The 20,928-nt window shown below is 41.8% G+C and overlaps 1 protein-coding gene across 1 annotated transcript; it reads left to right on the top strand.

The window, feature by feature from the left end:
- The first annotated feature begins 4,327 nt into the window (after window positions 1-4,327).
- On the top strand, window positions 4,328-20,659 carry SLC10A2 (solute carrier family 10 member 2). Its single transcript, XM_024194153.2, has 6 exons — window positions 4,328-4,722; window positions 12,183-12,301; window positions 13,322-13,410; window positions 16,365-16,540; window positions 18,847-19,004; window positions 20,499-20,659. Exons 1-6 carry the CDS (start codon window positions 4,328-4,330, stop codon window positions 20,657-20,659), a joined length of 1,098 nt encoding a protein of 365 aa, XP_024049921.2.
- The last annotated feature ends 269 nt before the right edge of the window (window positions 20,660-20,928 follow it).

Genomic DNA, 20,928 nt, shown 5'->3' with positions numbered 1-20,928 from the left:
CCATAACATCAGGGGCTCGTTCACCTGCACATCTACCAATGTGATATATGCTATCATGTGCCAGCAATGACCCTCTGACATGTACATTGGCCAAACCGGACAGTCTCTACGCAAAAAAATTAATGGACACAAATCTGACATCAGGAATCATAATACTCAAAAACCAGTGGGAGAACACTTTAACCTGTCTGGTCATTCAATGACAGACCTGCGGCTGGCTATTTTACAACAGAAAAGCTTCAAAAACAGACTCCAACGAGAAACTGCTGAACTCAAATTGATATGCAAATTAGACACAATCAATTTAGGTTTGAATAAAGACTGGGAATGGCTGAGCCATTACAAACATTGAATCTATCTCCCCATGTAAGTACTTTCACACTTCTTATCAACCTGTCTGTACTGGGCTATCTTGATTATCACTTCAAAAGTTTTTTTTCTCTTACTTAATTGGCCTCTCAGAGTTGGTAAGACAACTCCCACCTGTTCATGCTCTCTGTATGTGTGTGTATATATATCTCCTCAATATATGTTCCATTCTATGCATCCGAAGAAGTGGGATGTAGCCCATGAAAGCTTATGCTCAAATAAATTTGTTAGTCTCTAAGGTGCCACAAGTACTCCTGTTCTTTTTAATAGATCTTTGGTCATTCTCAAAGCAGCAGGATCCTTTAGGAGGCATCCAGATAATGCCATTTCAGTCACAGCCCAGGTAACAACATGGATAGCCATTGCCTAGAAATGGGAGAGTAGCATAGAGAGAGGCTTCTAGTCTGTAAACCTCTCAGAGCTTAATCCCACACAGAGAAGTCTCCACTGGCTGGGATTGTAGAGCTGATAAACCCCCTTTATTTGGAAACCTAATTGAGACCTACCAGATCAAAATCCCCTCCACCCACAGGAGTACAGGGAAGTTATCTAGTTCATAGTGTCTCCAAAATGCAAGAAAAAATGCAAAGAAAAGTATCACTTATTCCCAAATGGTGTTTTTGCCTATTCATTTTGACTACCCATCATATACAATACACAGCTGGTTTCTTACCTTGCCCCTTGAGTAATATGTCCATCCCAAATTCATCCCAATAAAGCCTGACCATTATGTATGCACTTCATTGGTTTTATACTTGTATATCATAGAATCATAGAACTGGAAGGGACCTCGAGAGGTCATCTAGTCCAGTCGCCCGCACTTGTGGCAGGACTAAGTATTATCTAGACCATCCCTGACAGGTGTTTGTCCGACCTGCTCTTAAAAATCCCCAATGATGGAGATTCCACAACCTCCCTAGGCAATTTATTCCAGTGCTTAACCACTTTGACAGTTAGGAAGTTTTTCCTAATGTCCAACCTAAGCCGCCCTTGCTGCAATTTAAGCCGATTGCTTCTTGTCCTAGCCTCCGAGGTTAAGAAGAACAATTTTTCTCCCTCCTCCTTGTAAGAACCTTTTATGTACTTGATATATATTTATGAGCATATACACCCCATTAGCCATACAAGAAGAAAAAGTGGAGGGAAACAGCAGCAAATATACTTCCCAGCTTCTTGGGAGGACTGTGCTGCCTGCAATAGTCAGTAGCAGACTGGCCACTTTAGAGCTGCAGTTGTTCATCTGCTCCAAATTTAAAGAATCTGCTACCAGCAGAGCATACTGGGACTGACTTTTCAAAGGGCAGGCCCAGACTAAGGACCTCAGTGCTAAACAATCCATCAAATAGAAAGATGAGAAGGCATCTTAAAAGCCAGGGCTCTGAGTGGAACACTAAGGTTTTCCTGAGGGGGAGCCTCGTGTGTTTGAGGTAGGTATGACATGAAGTGTTTCTATACTGAATAATAAAATGTTTTTTGGACATCAACCACTCCTTATACTTCAAATGTACCACCTCCCTCGCAAATGTACGTACACACACACACACACACACACACACAGAAACTTTAAGATGAAAAAGCAGCTCTTGGACTGCGATCTCAATTCAGATTAGTTAGCACAGTTAACCACCAGGCTAAAAATTATAAGGGAGGCTGTGGCTCCCTTGTGGCTATTTTGGGATAGCACCTAAGTCCACCAAAAAAATTATTTTGGCCAAAACTATTCAGCAAATTCATGAATAGTTTTGGCTGACCACAAGTGCATTTTGCAGCACATGAGCTATTTGTCCAAAAAAATCACCCAGCTCGTCTTGTGGGCTTTAGAAATGTTCCTGAGCTTAGAACACAGCACTGGGAGTCAGGGACCTGCGTGCTACTTCCAGCTTTTCTATTGACTTCTTGCGTGACATGGGGAAGTCACTTAACCTCTCCGTGCTTCAGTTTCCCCATCTACAACATAGGATAACAATAGCCCGCTCAAAGAGATATTGAGAGATTTAATACATTAATGTTTGTGGGGCTAAGTATCATACAAATATCTACCCATAAATAAAATTAAAAATAGTAACTCCACAGAGAAGTAAAGGTAGGAGGGGGAAGCAGATTCCAGGCAGGGAGGCTGGGGATAAGGAGAGATGACATGCCATAGGTGTCTAGGGAGCCAGGAGCCATGTGGAGCTCTTTAAAAAAGTGTGCTATATTTTTGCCACACTATGCAGTGATAAAAACCAAGGCTCAATCCTGTAGCTCTTATTCATGCAAGCAAACCAACTAAAGTCTCTACTCACATGAGTAAGACATGCAAATTTTGACCTTGAAAGCTAGCATTTATCTATCTTAGCATTTACTTTTATAGATTTTAGTCACTAAAAGCCTTAGTGTGGGCTCTCACACCCTTTGACGTCACATGAGAAACACAGTGACTAATGAGGCAAACTTTTCTATTGTGCAATGCAAGTCGATTGCAATGAGCCATACAATGTGATAAATGCTTACGGCCTACCTCCAGCAAAGCACTTATGTAGAGTCACCCCAATGGCTTCAGTGGAACTACTCATGTGAACAAAATTATTATTAAAATGTATTATCTGTATTATAGCACCTAGGAGCCCTAGTCATGGACTAGGGTTCCATTACACTGGGCATTGTACAGAGTAAAAAGATGTTCCCTACGCCAAAGAGCATATAATCTAAGTAAGAGGAGGCGGGAGGAAGATCCCTGCAAATGAGAGGATGGAATGACAGGAGTGGGAGTGAAGGGCAGTACTGAGACTAGGTGTGGGGGAACGGTCTCCAGGCTGGAAAGGTGTCAGGGTTTCCTACCTGGCCCATTCCAGCCTCCACAGGTCCAACTCCCTGACTTAATCCTGGGCCCCGGGGCAGCCACTCCAGCCTTTCTGGGTCCCACAGCCACTTTGCCTCCATACTGACCACCCAGGTGTGCATAAACTTATACAGTGGCAGAGCCCCCACAATATTTCCATTGTGGGAATGCTATCCCACCTCCAACTCCCCAGTTGTGCTGCCCCAATCTAAGTATAAGACAAGACTACAGATAGATGAAGACAGATGGGGGAGTACAAGGAACCAATGAGTATATACAGGAGTATTTGCATCATCAGGGCCTTCATTTCTAATTTTTATTTGAGCAAAATGTTTAGTCCCTAATTCTGCCCAGATTCAGCCTCGCTGATTTTGTTTGCACTTAGTGCAGAGCCCTGCCCACAACATTCTCAGTGCAGGATAAGGGCCTTAGTTTGTTCTGGTTTCATTTCTGCATAACTGCTACAGAATCTATTGAAACGATGAGTATTTTGTATGCGAGTTTCCAGTGATGATACTTGTACACATACACACAAAAAGTACCTGTTATTCTTAAAGCAATACCCCTAGCTTCCCCAAAATGTAGTATTGTGCATATTGTGTAGTAAGTTCAATCCATGGGCTTTAAACCTGCAGTTTCTCATACTTAAGAGGATTGCTCACCATTCCTGAACCCCATTGACTTCAAAGGGGTTCCGTGCAGGGGGAGCAGTCCAACCTCACGCAAGAAATGGAAAGATTGGAGCCTTGACGTGACCACTCCTGTGGATCTCACTTTGTGTTAAAGCTATTTAACAAGCCTAGCTCATGCTTTTAAATAATAACACGATTGCTCTTCTGGTGTGGAACTGAACATTATGGCATGAATAAGTGATTAATTAAAAGTTTGCCGGTTCAGTAAGATAGCACCAATTATATATACACCTTTGTGACTCAGCACAATAGTAGACCCTAAACTGGTAGAAACTGAGTTCAAGTATTTATTGCTCTTTATTGCCTCTCATGTCATTTAAAAAGAGCTACCAAGAGAAGAGCATTTACAGAGAGCTTAAAAGTTTGACTTGGATGAAATGAGAATTTCTTTATTTTAAAACACAGCAATAGTGACTTTGAGAAATTTAATTTTAGCAACTTCAAGATGATGACAGCAAACTCAACCACAAATATTTCATACTGTTCCGCAAATGCCACCATTTGCAATGGCACTTCGTGTGTTATACCTGATGACAATTTTAACCAAGTTTTGAATGTAGTTTTAAGTACTGTCCTAACAATCTTGTTGGCATTGGTGATGTTCTCCATGGGCTGCAATGTGGACATAAAAAAATTCTGGGGACACATAAAAAGGCCATGGGGCATATTTGTGGGCTTCCTCTGTCAGTTTGGAATTATGCCTTTGGCAGGCTTTGTGCTGTCACTCGCTTTTAATTTGCTTCCTGCTCAAGCTGTTGCTGTGCTGATCATGGGATGCTGTCCAGGTGGAACATCTTCCAACATTCTAGCATATTGGCTAGATGGGGACATGGACCTAAGGTAAGAGCATCACTTCTCTAAAGGAATTACTTTCTTTTTTAAAATTACCCATTAATCTCTTTGGAGCAGAAAGGAAGGATGGGTCAGTGTTTAGTGCAGTAGCATAGGATTTGGGACACCCAGGTTAAGTTTTCTTTTCTGTCAGATTTTCTGTGTGACCTTGAGCAAATCACTTAGCCTCTCTGAATCTCAGTTCCTCATCTGTAAAAACTAGGATAATAGTACTTCCCTAACTGACAGGGGTGTTGTGAGGATAAATACCTTAACGATTGTGAAATACTTTGAGATCTACAGATGAAAAGTGCTGTATAAAAGTGAAGTACTATTATTTACTACTTTATGTATCTGTTCAGTTCCATGCACAATGGGTCTCTGACCTGGTTGAGGCTTCTAGGGACTACTGCAATATAGATTTCATAACAATTAACTTTATAAACAGAGGTCTATAATCAATTGTTGTTCTAATGTCTCGTTAAAGAAATCACCAGTGGAAAGATATTTATCCACCTATGTGTTCTTCACAATGGCTAGAATTGCAAAGTTTTTATCCAGGATCCAAATTCATTTGTAACAATTCTGTATGCATCTGGCACACATGCAAAGTTTTCAAAGAGTGTTTTGTAGGATATAAGCCATAGCCTACTTACTGGTTGCAATCAAAACGCTTCTTTGTGAGTGTGATGATCTTGGTGGCAGGTCACTTGGCTGCAACTTCAAGATGCTGTAAAGTCAGAAATTGTGATGTGTCAGGCAGCTGGCATGTTTGCGGACATCAAATATGTACTCAAGGTGAACGCTGCTCTTGATGCAAATCCCAAGACACTTATTTTTTCCATCATTTAGCTCTAACAGCCTCTAAAAAAGAGCAATATTTTTTAAAAAACTGATTACCTTGTTCTAAAATAAACAGAAAAGTTTCTCTGCTTCCCACAGAGTAATATAAATTACAGCATGTGTCTACTTCATCATATGCCAGTCTGAACTAGCAATGGAAAAACTAATAGAAGTAAGAAAGATGGGGAGCTAAGATGCATAGATGAAGAACTTTAATATTTGTGGTTTTAATAAGGCAAAATGCCTTACTGCATTACCACACTGCAAACAGTGAATTTCTTTGTAACATACAGGTGTTAATGTAATATGTGGTTTTTAATACAGTATGTAATCAACTGTGCTAATCACCAGCTTTCTTGCTTTGGAGAGAAGACCTAGAAATATTATAAATTGCCAAGTACTTTATTTCAGTAAAGCACTGATCGGGCAAAACCACAAAGGGAAGGAAATTCAGCAAAAAAGACTGAAATTCTGTTTTGGTCTCAACCCATTTTACCTGGGTGGAACAGTGTATGTAGGGCCAAATCTTGCTTTCACTGACATCAGTGTAAATTCAGAATAACTCCATTGAAGTCACGGGCATTAATGTGGATTGACACTGATGTAAATAAGCACAGGATCTGGCCTTTAATTTGAGAGAGGAAACTTCTATGACCCTTGCAAAGGGAAAGATAAATGCCTACAAAGGGAGTATAGTTCAGGTAGAGACTTTAACCCTGAGACTTCAATGGGCTTTCGATCAGGCCCTTAGGGTATATCTACACTGCAAAAAACAAACCACAACCGTGGCATTAAGTCCAAGTTTTTAGCCCTGGAGCCCAAGTCCCACGAGCCTGAGTCCGCTGACCCAGGCCAGCTGCGGGTCTTTCATTGCAGTGTAGACATACCCACAGCGACCATTACTCAGGGCCTTGAGGATGAGGGTTGTGTAAAGTAGGGAACAATGTAGGAATCCTCATGCTTGGTAGAAGAATGACCACATGAAGGAAAATATTGCAGCCAGCACTGCATTGCAAAAACCCTGCGTGTCATACCACATGAGTGGCTGGCCTTTAAATAGATGATATTTTATTTGTTTACACAACAGACCACCCCAAGTGTGAAAGGGCCATTGCATTCTAAGTCTTACTTAAGGGTGTAAGCTGATCACCAGCTGGGGGCAGAAATAAATTTCTGTTCATGACATACTCAGAGTGAGTTTATACCTTCCTCAGAAGATCACCCTTATTATAGAATTATGATTATTTATTTGTATTACCATAATGCTTAGGAGCCCCAGTCATGGACCAGGGCCCCACTGTGCTAGGTGCTGTACAAACAGAACAAAAAAATGGTCCCAACTCCAAAGAGCTAACAATCAAAGTATAAGGCAAGAGACAACAGATGAATAGAGACAAGCGTGTACAAAGAAACAATGAAACAATGTTGGTCAGCACAATAGAAAGTAGTCAGCATACCATTGAACACTCAGCGGCTTATCAAGGGTTTTTTAGGCATCATGAAAAAGAGAGTTTTAAGGGGGGCTTTGACAGGGGATAATGAGGTAGCTTTGTGGATGTTAACAGGGAGCACTTCCCAAGCATGATGGAAAAGGCATGGCAGTGCTTGTTTGAAAATAGGCAATGGAGACTGGCATCATAGGCCAATCACAGGCCAGAGTGAATGCGAGATACGTAGAAGGGAGATAGGCTGCGAGGGTCTTGAAAGTGAAGACAAGCAACTTATGTTTGATGTGGGTGGATACAAAGAGAGGTGCACCATGGTCAAAGCTACAGGCTAGGAAAATAATCTTTGCAGCGGCATTCCAAATGGTTATGAGCAGGGCAAGATTGCATTTGTCAAGACCAGAGAGAAGGATGTTGCAGTAATTGATACATGAGATGATGAACGTCTAGGTGAGAGTTTTAGCAGCCTGGATGGGTAAGAAAGGCAATATCTTAGAGATGCAATGAAGAAAGAATCTGCAAGATTTAGACATGAGAGGATCTTTAGAGAGTGCAAAGATGACGCAGAGGTTACAGGCCTGAGTGACAGACAGGATAGTGGCGTTGTCTGCAGTGATTGAGAAAGGAGGTGGTGGAAGGATTTGAAGGGGAAGATGAAGAGCTCTGTTTTAGCCATATTTATCTTGAGATGATGTCTAGAAATCCACAAGATGTCGTAAAAGAGACATGCCACAATAGTAGTTCAGACAGCACAAGACAGATCTGGGGTAGAGATGTAAGTTGTCAGCATAAAGATATTAGGTGAATTTGTGTTTGTGGATGAGATTACTCAGAGCCAAAGTGCAGAGGGAGAAGAGAAGACGACCAAGGACAGAGCCCTGTGGAGCCCCAACAGAAAGCTGGAGAGGGGATGAGGCAGATCCTCCTAAGGACATGCCAAAGGAACGATTAAAGAGAGAGGAGAACCAAGAGAAGACAGTCACGGAAGCCAAAGGAGGGCAAGTTTTCAAAAAGAGCATGGCTGATTGTGTCAAAAGCAGCTGACACAGCAAGGAATGAGGCTGAAATACTTGTTCTGAGCCTTAGCTAGGAAAAGGATATTAGAGACTTTCATGAGAATAGTTTCCATTGAGTGCAAGGGGCAGAAGCTGGGCTGGAGAGGGTTGAGGAAGGAAGTGGCGGAGAACAGCTCCAAACAATGATCACAAACAGTTTCAATGAGCTTAAAGAGGAAGACTGAGATGAGGTGGTAGTTGGAGAGGCATGGGTAGGTTTTTTAAGATAGGAAAGATGAAAGCATGCTTGTATTGTGAGGAGAAAGAAACAGAGAAGAGAGGTTAGGGAGAAAGGCAAAGACGGGGGTGAAAATGGGCATGAGGGAGGTCAGGAGATGGGCCAGTGACCTCACCCTCTCAATCTATATACAGAGAATCCCCTCTTGCTGCAGACATCCCTCCTCCTCCATTGGGGCAAGGGGGTTGAGGCAGAGAAGGGACAGACTTTGAGGAAGAGTGGGTTGGCCAACGGAGAGGTAAACCCATATCATCCCCTGTAACAAAGCTCAAGGCCCAACTCCATCTTTTACATGGAGCCCTCCAACTGGAGCCTCTGGGCAGCCATAGCCAAAGGGCTAAAGTGAAGGGCCAGAGTCAATGTGAAAGCATAGGGCTTCCACATGTATGGTCCTGACCTCTCATGGATCCCCCATGTTTGGAGGAAAGCCCCCATGGCCTATTCTGTTGGCATAGTCAGGGACACATTCAGATTTCTGTCCTAGAATTGTCTTCCATGGGGTTACCACAGGAGAGGGAATTTAGGGCCAGGCCTTTATCTACATTGCTCATGTGCCTGAGATTCTCTTTGTTACCCACCTACCTTTTCCCTCTACATCTTCACCCCAGTGGTAGTCACATCTCTTTGACAAAGCCTATCAATCCTCCCCACACTGCAGTGTTGATTAACCAAATGACTGAATGTCTTAAACAGAAAGAACAAATTCTAAAGCCTTCACATTTAAAAACAGAAAGATCCATGAACAAATAAGGAAGCAATAAGTCTCATGCAAAGCTTCACTATTCAACTGCACTGATTTTCACTGAACCCATCCTCCATCCTTTGGCCTCAATCCTGCAATGTGATGAACATGGAGAGACCCCTGACACTTGTGTTGAGCCCCAATAACTTCAGTGGGGGCCCCCGAGGACACAGGGGTCCACCCTTACACATCAAGTTGCAGGAACAAGGCCTTTGTTTGCACATTGGCTATTTAGGGCCTGATCCAAAGCCCACTGAAGTCAAAGAGAGCTTTAGATCAAGTCCCCAGATTAGAAGCTTTTGGGAACAAAGACTTTAGATTTACTTCTGTCTTGCAAAGAACCCAAGGTACTATATACATAAATAAATAATATTCTGGAAATTCCTATGAGTACCCCATGGACAGTATATTTTTAAACTGGTCTAAGTACCTTTTTACCAGAAGCAGTGTTGTCATAATCTACCAAGTAACAAGAGGGTGTCAATTTTAATAATTAAAGACAGTACACAACTATTAGCTGAGGTGTATCTCTTAGCTCCCACTGATTCTGTGGGAGATCTTTCTGATTTGTTTTCATATTTCTAGTATTTAAAGAAAGGAAATTATAAAACAATACCTTACATTAATATTAACCAGAAAAAACTGCTTATTTATAGTTATAGTTTCAGGCTGACATTTCCCCCCTTAATTTCTCTCTTTGCACCTAGGTACCGAAGGGGTCAAGTTACAAGATCTGAAATATTATATGGTATTAGATAGTATATCCTATGATATACTATACATCACCTGGGCAGGCAGTGTGGTTCCATGGTGAAGGCACTGATGCTGATCTAACTGACTAACCTAATTGCCTTCACATGCCTGACTAACCGAATTGCCTTCTATGACGAGATAACTGGCTCTGTGGATGAGGGGAAAGCAGTGGATATGTTATTCCTTGACTTTAGCAAAGCTTTTGATACGGTCTCCCACAGTATTCTTGCCAGCAAGTTAAAGAAGTATGGGCTGGATGAATGGACTATAAGGTGGATAGAAAGCTGGCTAGATCGTCGGGCTCAACGGGTAGTGATCAATGGCTCCATGTCTAGTTGGCAGCCGGTATCAAGCGGAGTGCCCCAAGGGTCAGTTCTGGGGCCGGTTTTGTTCAATATCTTCATTAATGATCTGGAGGATGGCGTGCACTGCACCCTCAGCAAGTTTGCAGATGACACTAAACTGGGAGGAGTGGTAGATACGCTGGAGGGTAGGGATAGCATACAGAGGGACCTAGATAAATTAGAGGATTGGGCCAAAAGAAATCTGATGAGGTTCAACAAGGACAAGTGCCGAGTCCTGCACTTAGGATGGAAGAATCCCATGCACTGCTACAGACTAGGGACCGAATGGCTAGGCAGCAGTTCTGCAGAAAAGGACCTAGGGGTTACAGTGGACGAGAAGCTGGATATGAGTCGATAGTGTGCCCTTGTTGCCAAGAAGGCTAATGGCATTTTGGGTTGTATAAGTAGGGGCATTGCCAGCAGATCAAGGGACGTGATCATTCCCCTCTATTCGACATTGGTGAGCCTCATCTGAAGTGCTGTGTCCAGTTTTGGGCCCCACACTACAAGAAGGATGTGGAAAAATTAGAAAGAGTCCAGCAGAGGGCAACAAAAATGATTAGGGGGCTGGAGCACATGACTTATGAGGAGAGGATGAGGGAACTGGGATTGTTTAGTCTGCAGAAGAGAAGAATGAGGGGAGATTTGATAGCTGTTTTCAACTACCTGAAAGGGGGTTCCAAAGAGGATGGAGCTCGGCTGTTCTCAGTGGTGGCAGATGACAGAACAAGGAGTAATGGTCTCAAGTTGCAGTGGGGGAGGTTTAGGTTGGATATTAGGAAAAACTATTTCACTAGGAGAGTGGTGAAGCACTGGAATGGGTTACCTAGGGAGGTGGTGAAATCTCCTTCCTTAGAGGTTTTTAAGATCAGGCTTGACAAAGCCCTGGCTGGGACGATTTAGTTGGGGATTGGTCCTGCTTTGAGCAGGGGGTTGGACTAGATGACCTCCTGAGGTCCCTTCCAACCCTGATATTCTATGATTCTATGATCTCAGAGTCCTTGGTTCTATTCCCAGTTCCATAGCCAGCAGTTTGACCTTGGGGGGAAAAAATCACATCACTTCTCTTACGCCCCCTTTCAGTAAAATTGGGCTAATACTACTTACCTCCTTTATAAAGGAATTTGGGAGCTCCTGATGAACAGCTGTATATTATTACTAATGGTAAATAAGCTGCAATAGCATGGGTAAGGAGCCAAATCAAGGTTCCCCAGATAAAAATAATTGGACACAAGGTTTATTCTAGTTAGAAACTTACAAAGAGCCAATTCCAGCACAGTGCTCTAGCAATTAAGAGCCAGTTTCTGTAGTACTTTACACCATGAGTAGTCTTATTGATTTAGTGAGACTAAGGTGGCAGAATCTGGACCAAAGATGGGAGTACATAAAGCTTACCGGGTCTCTCTGCTCCCATCACCTCCACATGCTTAATTCAGCGTGAATCCCCATCAGATAATCTCCCAGTCAGTTAACCATACCCTTTAGCTCGCCTAGGCTACATCTGCACTAGGGATACGGGTCAAGTTCCTACCTCATTTACAAATACTTGCACTCGCTTGAGGAGAGCCAGCACAAATATAAATAGCAGTGTAGCTGCAGCAACATCACAACTTAGCCATGCCACATACGTACCCACAGGATTCAGGCAGGTTTGTACTCAGCACAGCTAAGCTGTGCCACCAGTGCCTGTACTACTGCAGCTACACTACAATTTATACTCATACTATCTCAATGAGAGCTAGCACAAGTGTGCATACACGAGCTGGGAATCACACCCCTAGTTTGTAGTGTAGATGTAGCCCTAGACACAACAGAATAGTTTAAGGTGAAGATTCCATCTTAACTGGAAATAGTTCACATTTTTTTCAGGATAACCTGGCACTCTAACATTTCTTCAATTTAGTTTTTTTGTGAATTAATATGCAGGATAAATTGACTGCAGCCAGTAGCATTTCTTTCACCATTTTTCATAAATTATTAAATTGCAATAAGAAAATGGGAGACTCTGTTGGAGAGCATGAACTATAACTTTTGCCAATTTCCTTGCAGTATCAGTATGACAACATGTTCAACGTTGCTTGCACTGGGGATGATGCCACTTTGTCTCTTTATCTATACCAAAATGTGGACAGACACTGAGTCCATCGTAATCCCCTATGACAGTATAGGTGAGTCAAATCAATGTTTTCTCTCTCTCTCTCTCTCATATCTTTCTCCTTTTGGAAGCAACTATCTTTGTACCAGCAGCCTACAGTATCCATTCTGACAGAGACTAGGGCACTCAGCACCTTACAGGATAGAGCCCTAAAGCCATTACTATCTGTACTATTTATAAAAATAGTACAGATATTTACCCTGGGGTAACAAATCTCTATATCCTTTGTGGAGATGTTGTAAGGATATAGAAAAAAAACAGATATAGAGATTTGCCCTATTTTTGGCTAAATATCTGTGCCATTTTCGTAATGGCTGTAGGGCATAGGCCTGCAAGGTGCTGAGTGCTGTGGCCCTGATCCAGCAATGCACTTAAGCACATGCTCAGATTTAAGTTAGGTTGCAAATCTGAAACCTAAAGCAATGGGCACCACCAGCGGTGGAACTTAATTTGATTCAACACATGAAACCTCACTTGGCCAGAGAAAAAAAGAATGACAACTGAATGCTTGAGGTCAATAGGACTACTCGTGTATTTAGGATTCAGCCCTTAATGCCCACTGGTTTAGGTTCCGGAATCTGTTCCCTACACACCAGTGTAGTCACCTTCATATACTTAAATTTCAGCTCCAAAAGAGAGTCATGTAAACCATTTGTGTTCTTAATATCAGCATTTGGAAAAATGCCCACAACATAAGAAGCTCTAATATGAGTGCTGCTATGGCACAGTAGAAACACCTGCAGGCAAAATGCACGTTTAATACTACAGGAAACAAATGGTACAACACACTAAAATTGCTGTATGCTTTTTTACCCTGCTGAATATATATGTCACTACAAATACCTCACAAGGTTTCCGAAGATAGTACAATTCATACTCTTATGCTTTACATTACTCTCTGTTTGTGGATGTCTGTGGGTATAACCAGAGACTTACCTACAGAAACCTGCTATTTAAACATATTCTCACTGTTCAGTGTCTATTTTCTTATCATGACTGTTCTCTGTTAAATGTCATTTGTTCTTATTTTCAGGTATTTCACTGGTAGCCCTTGTAATTCCTGTTTCATTTGGAATATTTGTTAATCACAAATGGCCCCAGAAAGCTAAAATTATACTTAAGGTAAGATATGAAACTTTCATATACTGATCTGAACCATTGCTCATTGTGGCCAGGTTATGGCTTCAATGGGACTACTCAAACAATATGTTTCTACTCACAACAAATAAGAATATCAGTAACTAGCTTCATGATAGCAATGAAGTTCCCCATCTAGCAACATGTTGCTCCAATCCTGTACAAATGTGTGCTTGTTGCATACACCATTATAAATCACCATTGTTCAGTGATTTCACATGTGATTTGGTGTTAATTGAAATGGATTATGGATCCTATCCTACAAGGTTCTCATTGCTTCTGAGAGATGCTGAGTACCCTCAACTCCCACTGATCATCATTAATTAATATACATATTTTCTCATTAAAATAATCCTTTTTGGTGAATAGTTATTCCCCTTAATATTTGTCATCCTTTCAGTGATATTAGAGCTCAATGTAATGTTTCTCTTTATGTCAAATTCATTTTCTTAACATATTCATTTACTGTGCTGTATTTCAGAATCTACTCATAGCTTATTTATAAACTTGGACATGGTATATTTTTGGACCCAAAAGACTTGACAATTGCGTATTAAAACTGGTAGTTTTCTTTTTTTTTAAATACCTTGGCAGCAATAAATGGAAGTTTCAACTTTCAGACATGTTTACATCCTACACATAAACAGAAGGTGCACAATAAATAGTACACATGCACAGTTTGCTTTGTGTAGGCCAATGAAGGGTCAAGTATAGGTCAAGGGCAAGATGAAGGAGACAAAGCTGACAAGGTTTGGTTCAAATACGGGGGAAAAGGGCACAACTAGAATTTACTATCAAACCAGATTTGCACAGCTGGACACATTTTTCTTCCCTAGAATAATCTGGTTATTAGCTCATCCCAAACCAAAGCAAGAACATCCACATCAACTCACTATTCTTGTAGGCCTGGGCCAAAGACCATTGAAATCAGTCTTTCCATTGAATTCAATCAGAGCTGGGTCAGCCCCATAGTCTCTATGGTTGAATAATTCACTCCACCTGAGTCCAGCTACATAACCCCAAGTGTTCCCTGACAGTGTATGCCATCGGGGCAGAATTTCTCCTCAGGAAGAGATTTAGCCTTTTCTCTGCCAAACACAGGATGGGATCTCCATACATCCCATCACAAGGACCTAAATTCAGTACTACAAAAAATAAGTAAAGAAAAAAATGTTGTAAATATAAGTTGTCAAAAGACAATCATTCCTTTGGAGACTATTGCAATAAGAATTTAAAGTGGTGTTAAAATTTTGACCCAAAGGATTTCCTGGTGTCCCCACACATTGCTTTTATTGTTAACTGCAGATCTTACAATTATATATCCTAATACCTTGTTTCAGCATATCTTGCTGTAATGGGGTTCACAAACCCCATACTGAGCATAGCCAGAAAGGAGAACAGAGTATTCCCCACTTACAGGAAACCAGGCTAACCATACGCAGTACAGCTGACAGAACTACCAGTCATGGAGGCAAGCACCCACAGCTGGGAAAACAAACCCATCTATAAATGGAGCAGAACAGAGGGTGGGAGGAAGGCAGAAAGGCCTGTTATGGTAGAAGGGTATCAGCCCAACACCAGGATGCTTCTAAGGGCAAGTCTACACTACATCAGCATAGCTGTTCCGCTGTAGCGCGTTTGTTAAAGATATGCTATGCGGATGGGGGAGCTCTCCCATCGGCATAATTACTCCACCTCCGCAAGAGATGGAAGCGATGTCAACGGTAGTGTCTCCCGCCAACATAGTGCAGTGTAAACAGCACCTAAGTAGATGTAATTTACGTCACTCGGGGGGGGGGGGGGGGGGGGGAGGTCTTTTTCACACCCCTGAGAGATGTGTTACATCAACTTAAGTGGTAGTGTAGACCAGCAGTAAGAAACTGACAGGGAGACAAAGGAAGACTGCAAGCGCTAGAGTTTAGAGGCGGGAAGCGGTGGCCAGCACATCCCTCAGCCCGCACCACTTCCCGCAGCCCCCATTGGCCTGGGACAGCAAACCGCGGCCAGTGGGAGCTGCGATTGGCTGAACCTATGGACGCAGTCAGTAAACAAACTGGCCCGGCTCGCCACAGGGTGCTTACCCTGGTGGTCCATGTGCCAAAGGTTGCCGATCCCTGGTTTAGGGGCTGATTGACTCATTTTAAGTTAAGTTGGTGGACCAGGCTAATTTGAAATGAATAGAGGCAGACCAGGGGTCAGCAACCTTTCAGAAGTGGTGTGCCGAGTCTTCATTTATTCACTCTAATTTAAGGTTTTGCGTGCCAGTAATACACTTTAACATTTTTAGAAGGTCTCTTTCTATGTCATGGAGATATACATCTATCTCATAGAACTGGAAGGGACCCTGAAAGGTCATCGAGTCCAGCCCCCTGCTGTCACTAGCAGGACCAAGTACTGATTTTTGCCCCAGATCCCTAAGTGGCCCCCTTAAGGATTGAACTCACAACGCTGGGTTTAGCAGGCCAATGCTCAAACCACTGAGCTATCCCTCCCCCCTAACTAAACAATTGTTGTATGTAAAGTAAATAAGGTTTTTTAAATGTTTAAGACGCTTCATTTAAAATTAAATTAAAATGCAGAGCCCCCCCGGACCGGTGGCCAGGACCCAGGCAGCGTGAGTGCCACTGAAAATCAGCTCGTGTGCTGCCTTCAGCACACGTGCCATAGGTTGCCTACCCCTGAGTTAGAAGAACGCTGGGACCTCCAGAGAGGCTGCCCCTAGAGCAATGGATACTTGGCCTTTTGAGTATTGGCAGCTAGCTTTCACGCTATCTAATGCGGCTTTTGTGAACCATTAATGTAAACCCTTTCTTTTTATATGCAAAACTTACTTCAATGTGATTAAAAGAAAGATATGTTTGTGTGTGATTAAATCATGGCTGGTCTACTTGATTTAGCCAAGGTTTATTTTAAAACACAACCCTTTTTAATCCCTTCAGGCAGGTTCCATTACTGGACTAGCTCTTATACTGATCATTGCTGTGGTTGGAGGAATATTGTACAAGGGATCCTGGACTATCAGCCCTCAACTGTGGATCGTTGGAACCATATTTCCAGCTGCTGGCTACTCGCTAGGTTTTCTTCTGGCTCGCATCGCTGGTCAGTCTTGGCACAGGTAGAGATTGCTCTGTTACATAGTGTGTGTAATCTTATTTCAGCCATAAAAGAAAATTGGCCCATATGATGTTTTTATTTAGTGACTAACCACTAACTCACTCTTAAGAGCTAGTTATGTTACGGAGTCAGAGCTTTGTGTATACATCAAAGTGAAACTTTTGTTCTGAACACTTTTCGTTATGGTTTCTGGCTATTCTCTAGTTCCACAAAGCCTTCCTGAAAGTGGTTGGGTATACAGTAGAGTTCCCTAGGAAACCCAGATGTCTGTGCGCCTGATGTTTTAGTGAAGGGTGTCTTCCCCCATTTGCAACCGCCTTTTTCCTTCACAATAAAGGTCTTATCATTGTGACTGACTTTCAGCTGGAAGAGCGGTGGGTCACCCAAATATTGACAAATCAGGAGCCATCACTGCATATCAACCCCCTACACACATGCATGTCCACATCTTCCCTAAACTAGAACTCAGAACTGGACACAATACTCTAGCTGAGGCCTCACCAGTGCACAGTAGAGTGGGACAACTACCTTGCATGAATGATTAGCCTTTTTCATATTGTTGATCCATATTCAATTTGTGATCTACTATGCACATGCATACATAGGCTCACATCCTTTTCAGCAGTGCTACCACCTACCCACTTATTTCCCATTTTGTAGTTGTGCTTTTGATTTTTTTTTCTTCCTAAGTGTAATGCTTTGCACTTGTCTTAGCTGAATTTCATCTTGTTGATGTCAGACCATTTCTCCAATTTGTCCAAGTAATTTTGAATTCTAATCCTGTCCTCTTAAGTGCCAGCCTGGTGTCATCTGCAGATTTTATAAGCACACTCTCCACTGCATTATCCAAATCATTAATGAAAATATTGACTACTGGACCCAGGATTGACCCCCATCGAATTCCTCAATTTGATAGCAAATCATAACTATCCTTTGAATCTGGTCAACCAACCAGTTTTTCATTCACCTTGTCGTAATTTCTTCCAAGTCACATTTCCATAGATTGCTTATGAGAAAGTCATGTAGGACTGCATCAAAAACCTTACTAAACATCAAGATATTACGTCTACAGCTTCCCCCTGCTCCACTAAGTCAGTAACCTTGTCAAAGAGAAAAATTAGGTTTGTTTGACATGATTTGTTCTTGACAAATCCATGCTGGCTATTCCTTATAACCCTGTTATCCTCTAGGTTCTTACAAAGAGATGGTTTAATAATTTCTTTAGTATCTTTCAGGTATCAAACTTAGGCCAACTGGTCTATAATTACCTGCATCCTCTTTGTTCCCCTTTTTAAAGATTGGTGCTATGTTTGTCCTTCTCTGAGAACTCATGGAAGACAGGTGAGGTCCCAAAGATCATTGTTAATGGTTCTGAAATGGCTTCAGCTAGATCCTTAGGTACCTTAGGATGAATTTCATCAGGCCCTGCTGATTTAAATACATTTAACTTATTTAAATATTCCTTAACCTGTTCTTTCCCCATTTTGGCTTCCATTCCTTTCTCCTTGATGTTAATATTAATTGTTTTAAGCATCTGGACAGAATTAACCTTTTTAGTGAAGACTGAAGCAAACTAGGTATTAAACACCACAGCCTTCTTAATATCATCAGTTATTAGCTTTTTTGCTGCTAAGTAGAGGATCTACACTTTCCTTCATCTTTCTCTTGCTCCTCATGTATTTATACAACCTCTACTTATTGCCTTTTATGTCCCTTGCTAGGTGTAACTCATTTTGTGCCTTAGCTTTTCTGATTAGCACAAGCATGTAGAGACATTCTTTCGTATGCATCCTTCGACATTTATCCATGTTTCCACTTTTTGTATGTTATACCCATACTAGGCAGTATGAAAATTCCCCTCATCCCACCCTTGTGGCTACATCCTACAGTCTTCCTCTACTTGATCAATCTATGCTATGTCATTTGCAAACATTTGGATATGTCATATGCTGTGGATCATTAACAAAGCCCATGAAATACATAGACTCCTGCTGACTTTAAGGGGCATACAATCATACCTTAAATTCACTGGACAATTTTCCAAGCGTGGGCAATGAGATCTCACCACATGAAAGATGTTAAGAAGAAAATCCTGCATTACTACAGCAGTCCCTGTACATTTGTGAAATGGATCCTTTCCAATGCTCACATTTGATTGAGTTCTGTGACTGGATTATGTAAACTAGATGGTTCTTTTCTGCCCTGATATCTGTGATTGTATGTCTCTTACATTCATTTGTATTCTTTCAAAGTACAGTAGCACAATAGGATACCGTATGAATTTTTTCTTTTTATCATTCCCTTTAGATGTCGTACGGTAGCTCTGGAAACAGGTATGCAGAACACTCAACTGTGTACAACTATAGTGCAGCTCTCCTTCACCCCTGAACAGCTTACACAGATGTTTACTTTTCCACTCATCTACAGTATTTTCCAGATAGTGTTTGCTTTAATATTTGTAGGAGGTAAGTCACAGATATCTTCTACTATACTAATAGCTTTATTAATTATTATTATGTATTCCTGAGTGCCCAGAGATGAGACAATTTGGAATACAAAAATACAATATTAAATGATAATCCAAATAATGTGTCCCCATTGTGCTAGGCACTGTACAGGATAGTAGGATAGGAGACATGGGCTTCAATTCTGCATTCTGGCTGGCTTTACTCCAGCACAAAGGGGCTCCAAACATCTAGAATTGGCCATCTGGGAATGTCCCCAATTCAGGAGAATCCCCTAGAAGGCATGCCAAGGGTATGACCAGGGTAGGAAGGAGGTGCACTAGCACACAACAGATGTGACTGGACCTAGTGCACTCCAACTATTCTGAGCAGTTGCAACAGCCCATACAGGACCAGGACAGTATAAACTATACCTGCCCCTGCTGCTACTCTTTTCTACTTCCTGTATGAAAGATGTTTTACTGGATAGGGCACTGAACTGGGACTCGAGTGACCTGCATTCAGTTTCTGGCGTGGCCACAGACTTTGTGTGACCTTGGGCAAGTCATCTAGTCTACTCTGTGCCTCAGTTCCCCATCTGTGAAATGGGAATAATACTTCACAGGGATATTGTAAGGGTAATGTGAGATACACAGATACTGTGATAACGGCCATAGATAGATATGCTGAAAGTGTAGCTAAAGTAAGAGACTCATCCCTCTTCCTACCTGTTTACACCACATAAATGGGCCAGAGCAGCATAAAGGGGGGGCTAAAAAGGGGAGACAGTGTGATCTCATGGATAGTGCACTAGCTTGGGAGTCAGGAGCCCTGGGTTCTAGTCCTCAATCTGCTAGTGGTCAGCTGCTCTTAAGTCACTTCACAGCTATGTCCCTGGATTTCCTCATCTGTACAATGGAGATAATGATACTGCTCTCCTTTTAAAGCAGCTTGAGAGCTAATGATGTTATAAACTAGCCAGACGGTGGTGGTGGTATTTTAAGTTCCAGTTCTATCCAAGGGAAGATACCTCCAACCCAGACATTATGAAAGACAGCCATAAGGCTGCCTCCTCAATAACTCCTCCCCCCACCCCGGAATCCAAGAGGTACAAAAGTGTCACTTAACTATTCTTCCCCCACTCCCTCAACTGCTGCACCAAGTACAGTCCAGTCAGAACTGAGAATTGGTACCATGGGAATTGCCTGAAGAAGCCAACATTCTAAATTAAATAATAAAATTAAAGCCTATAATCCACTGGATGATCAGAAGACAGTCAAATTCCCAATGCAGTGCAAATATTTATCTTTATTTCAAATATATTTTTTTCCAGGATGAGTTACTGTTGACAGACTTCTGTTTAAAAAACTATGTTAAACATTAAACAGTAGCTGGATCTACCTTGTATTAATATTAGGAAGGTAAAAGCCCTACAGCACCATCTTACTACAGTAGCTTCTGTGGCTGCTTATAATTTCTGCCTTTATTGTAACATATATATATATTGATTCCTAGTCTACTACTTGCACAAAAGATTCTGTGGCAAACCAAAGATGGACTTCACAGAGTCAACAAGTGAAATTGAATCGATACCAGAAACATATGCCCAGATGAATGGAGGATTTACATCAAATGAAAAAAGGACAAGAAACACGAATGACACTATCATCTCCTGACATTGTGTAAAAGAGTTTCGCACCGATTGACTGGTGAACAGTTTCTTTGTGGTTTTCTGTTTTCGTTTTTAAATGAAGCTTGCACCACCAGGATACAAATCTAGGTTTGACACTAATTTGCTACAATATTTAGTGTTCCATAATTGTCCATTTGAGCAAGGAAGAACAAAGTAAACCCAGAGGAAAGCTGAGCAAAATTTCAGGCATAAGTGTCTTTCCCCCCGCCCCAATGTAAAAATGAAATAACAATCCAAAGAGCAAATAGTTAG

This window comes from Terrapene carolina, unplaced genomic scaffold, assembly GCF_002925995.2.
Source record: "Terrapene carolina triunguis isolate 2854851 unplaced genomic scaffold, T_m_triunguis-2.0 Scaffold21, whole genome shotgun sequence".
Classification (NCBI taxonomy): Eukaryota; Metazoa; Chordata; order Testudines; family Emydidae; genus Terrapene; species Terrapene triunguis.
The sequence above is the reverse complement of the archived record's forward strand: the minus strand, read 5'-3'. Positions and strand labels throughout refer to the sequence as shown.

Bases quoted from the DNA above. Each gene is read 5' to 3' on its own strand.
- SLC10A2 (XM_024194153.2), top strand. From the start codon at position 4,328: ATGATGACAGCAAACTCAACCACAAATATTTCATACTGTTCCGCAAAT. The intron at 13,411-16,364 runs GTAAGATATGAA...TAATCCCTTCAG, and splicing joins AAGCTAAAATTATACTTAAG to GCAGGTTCCATTACTGGACT. The intron at 16,541-18,846 runs GTAGAGATTGCT...CATTCCCTTTAG, and splicing joins GCTGGTCAGTCTTGGCACAG to ATGTCGTACGGTAGCTCTGG.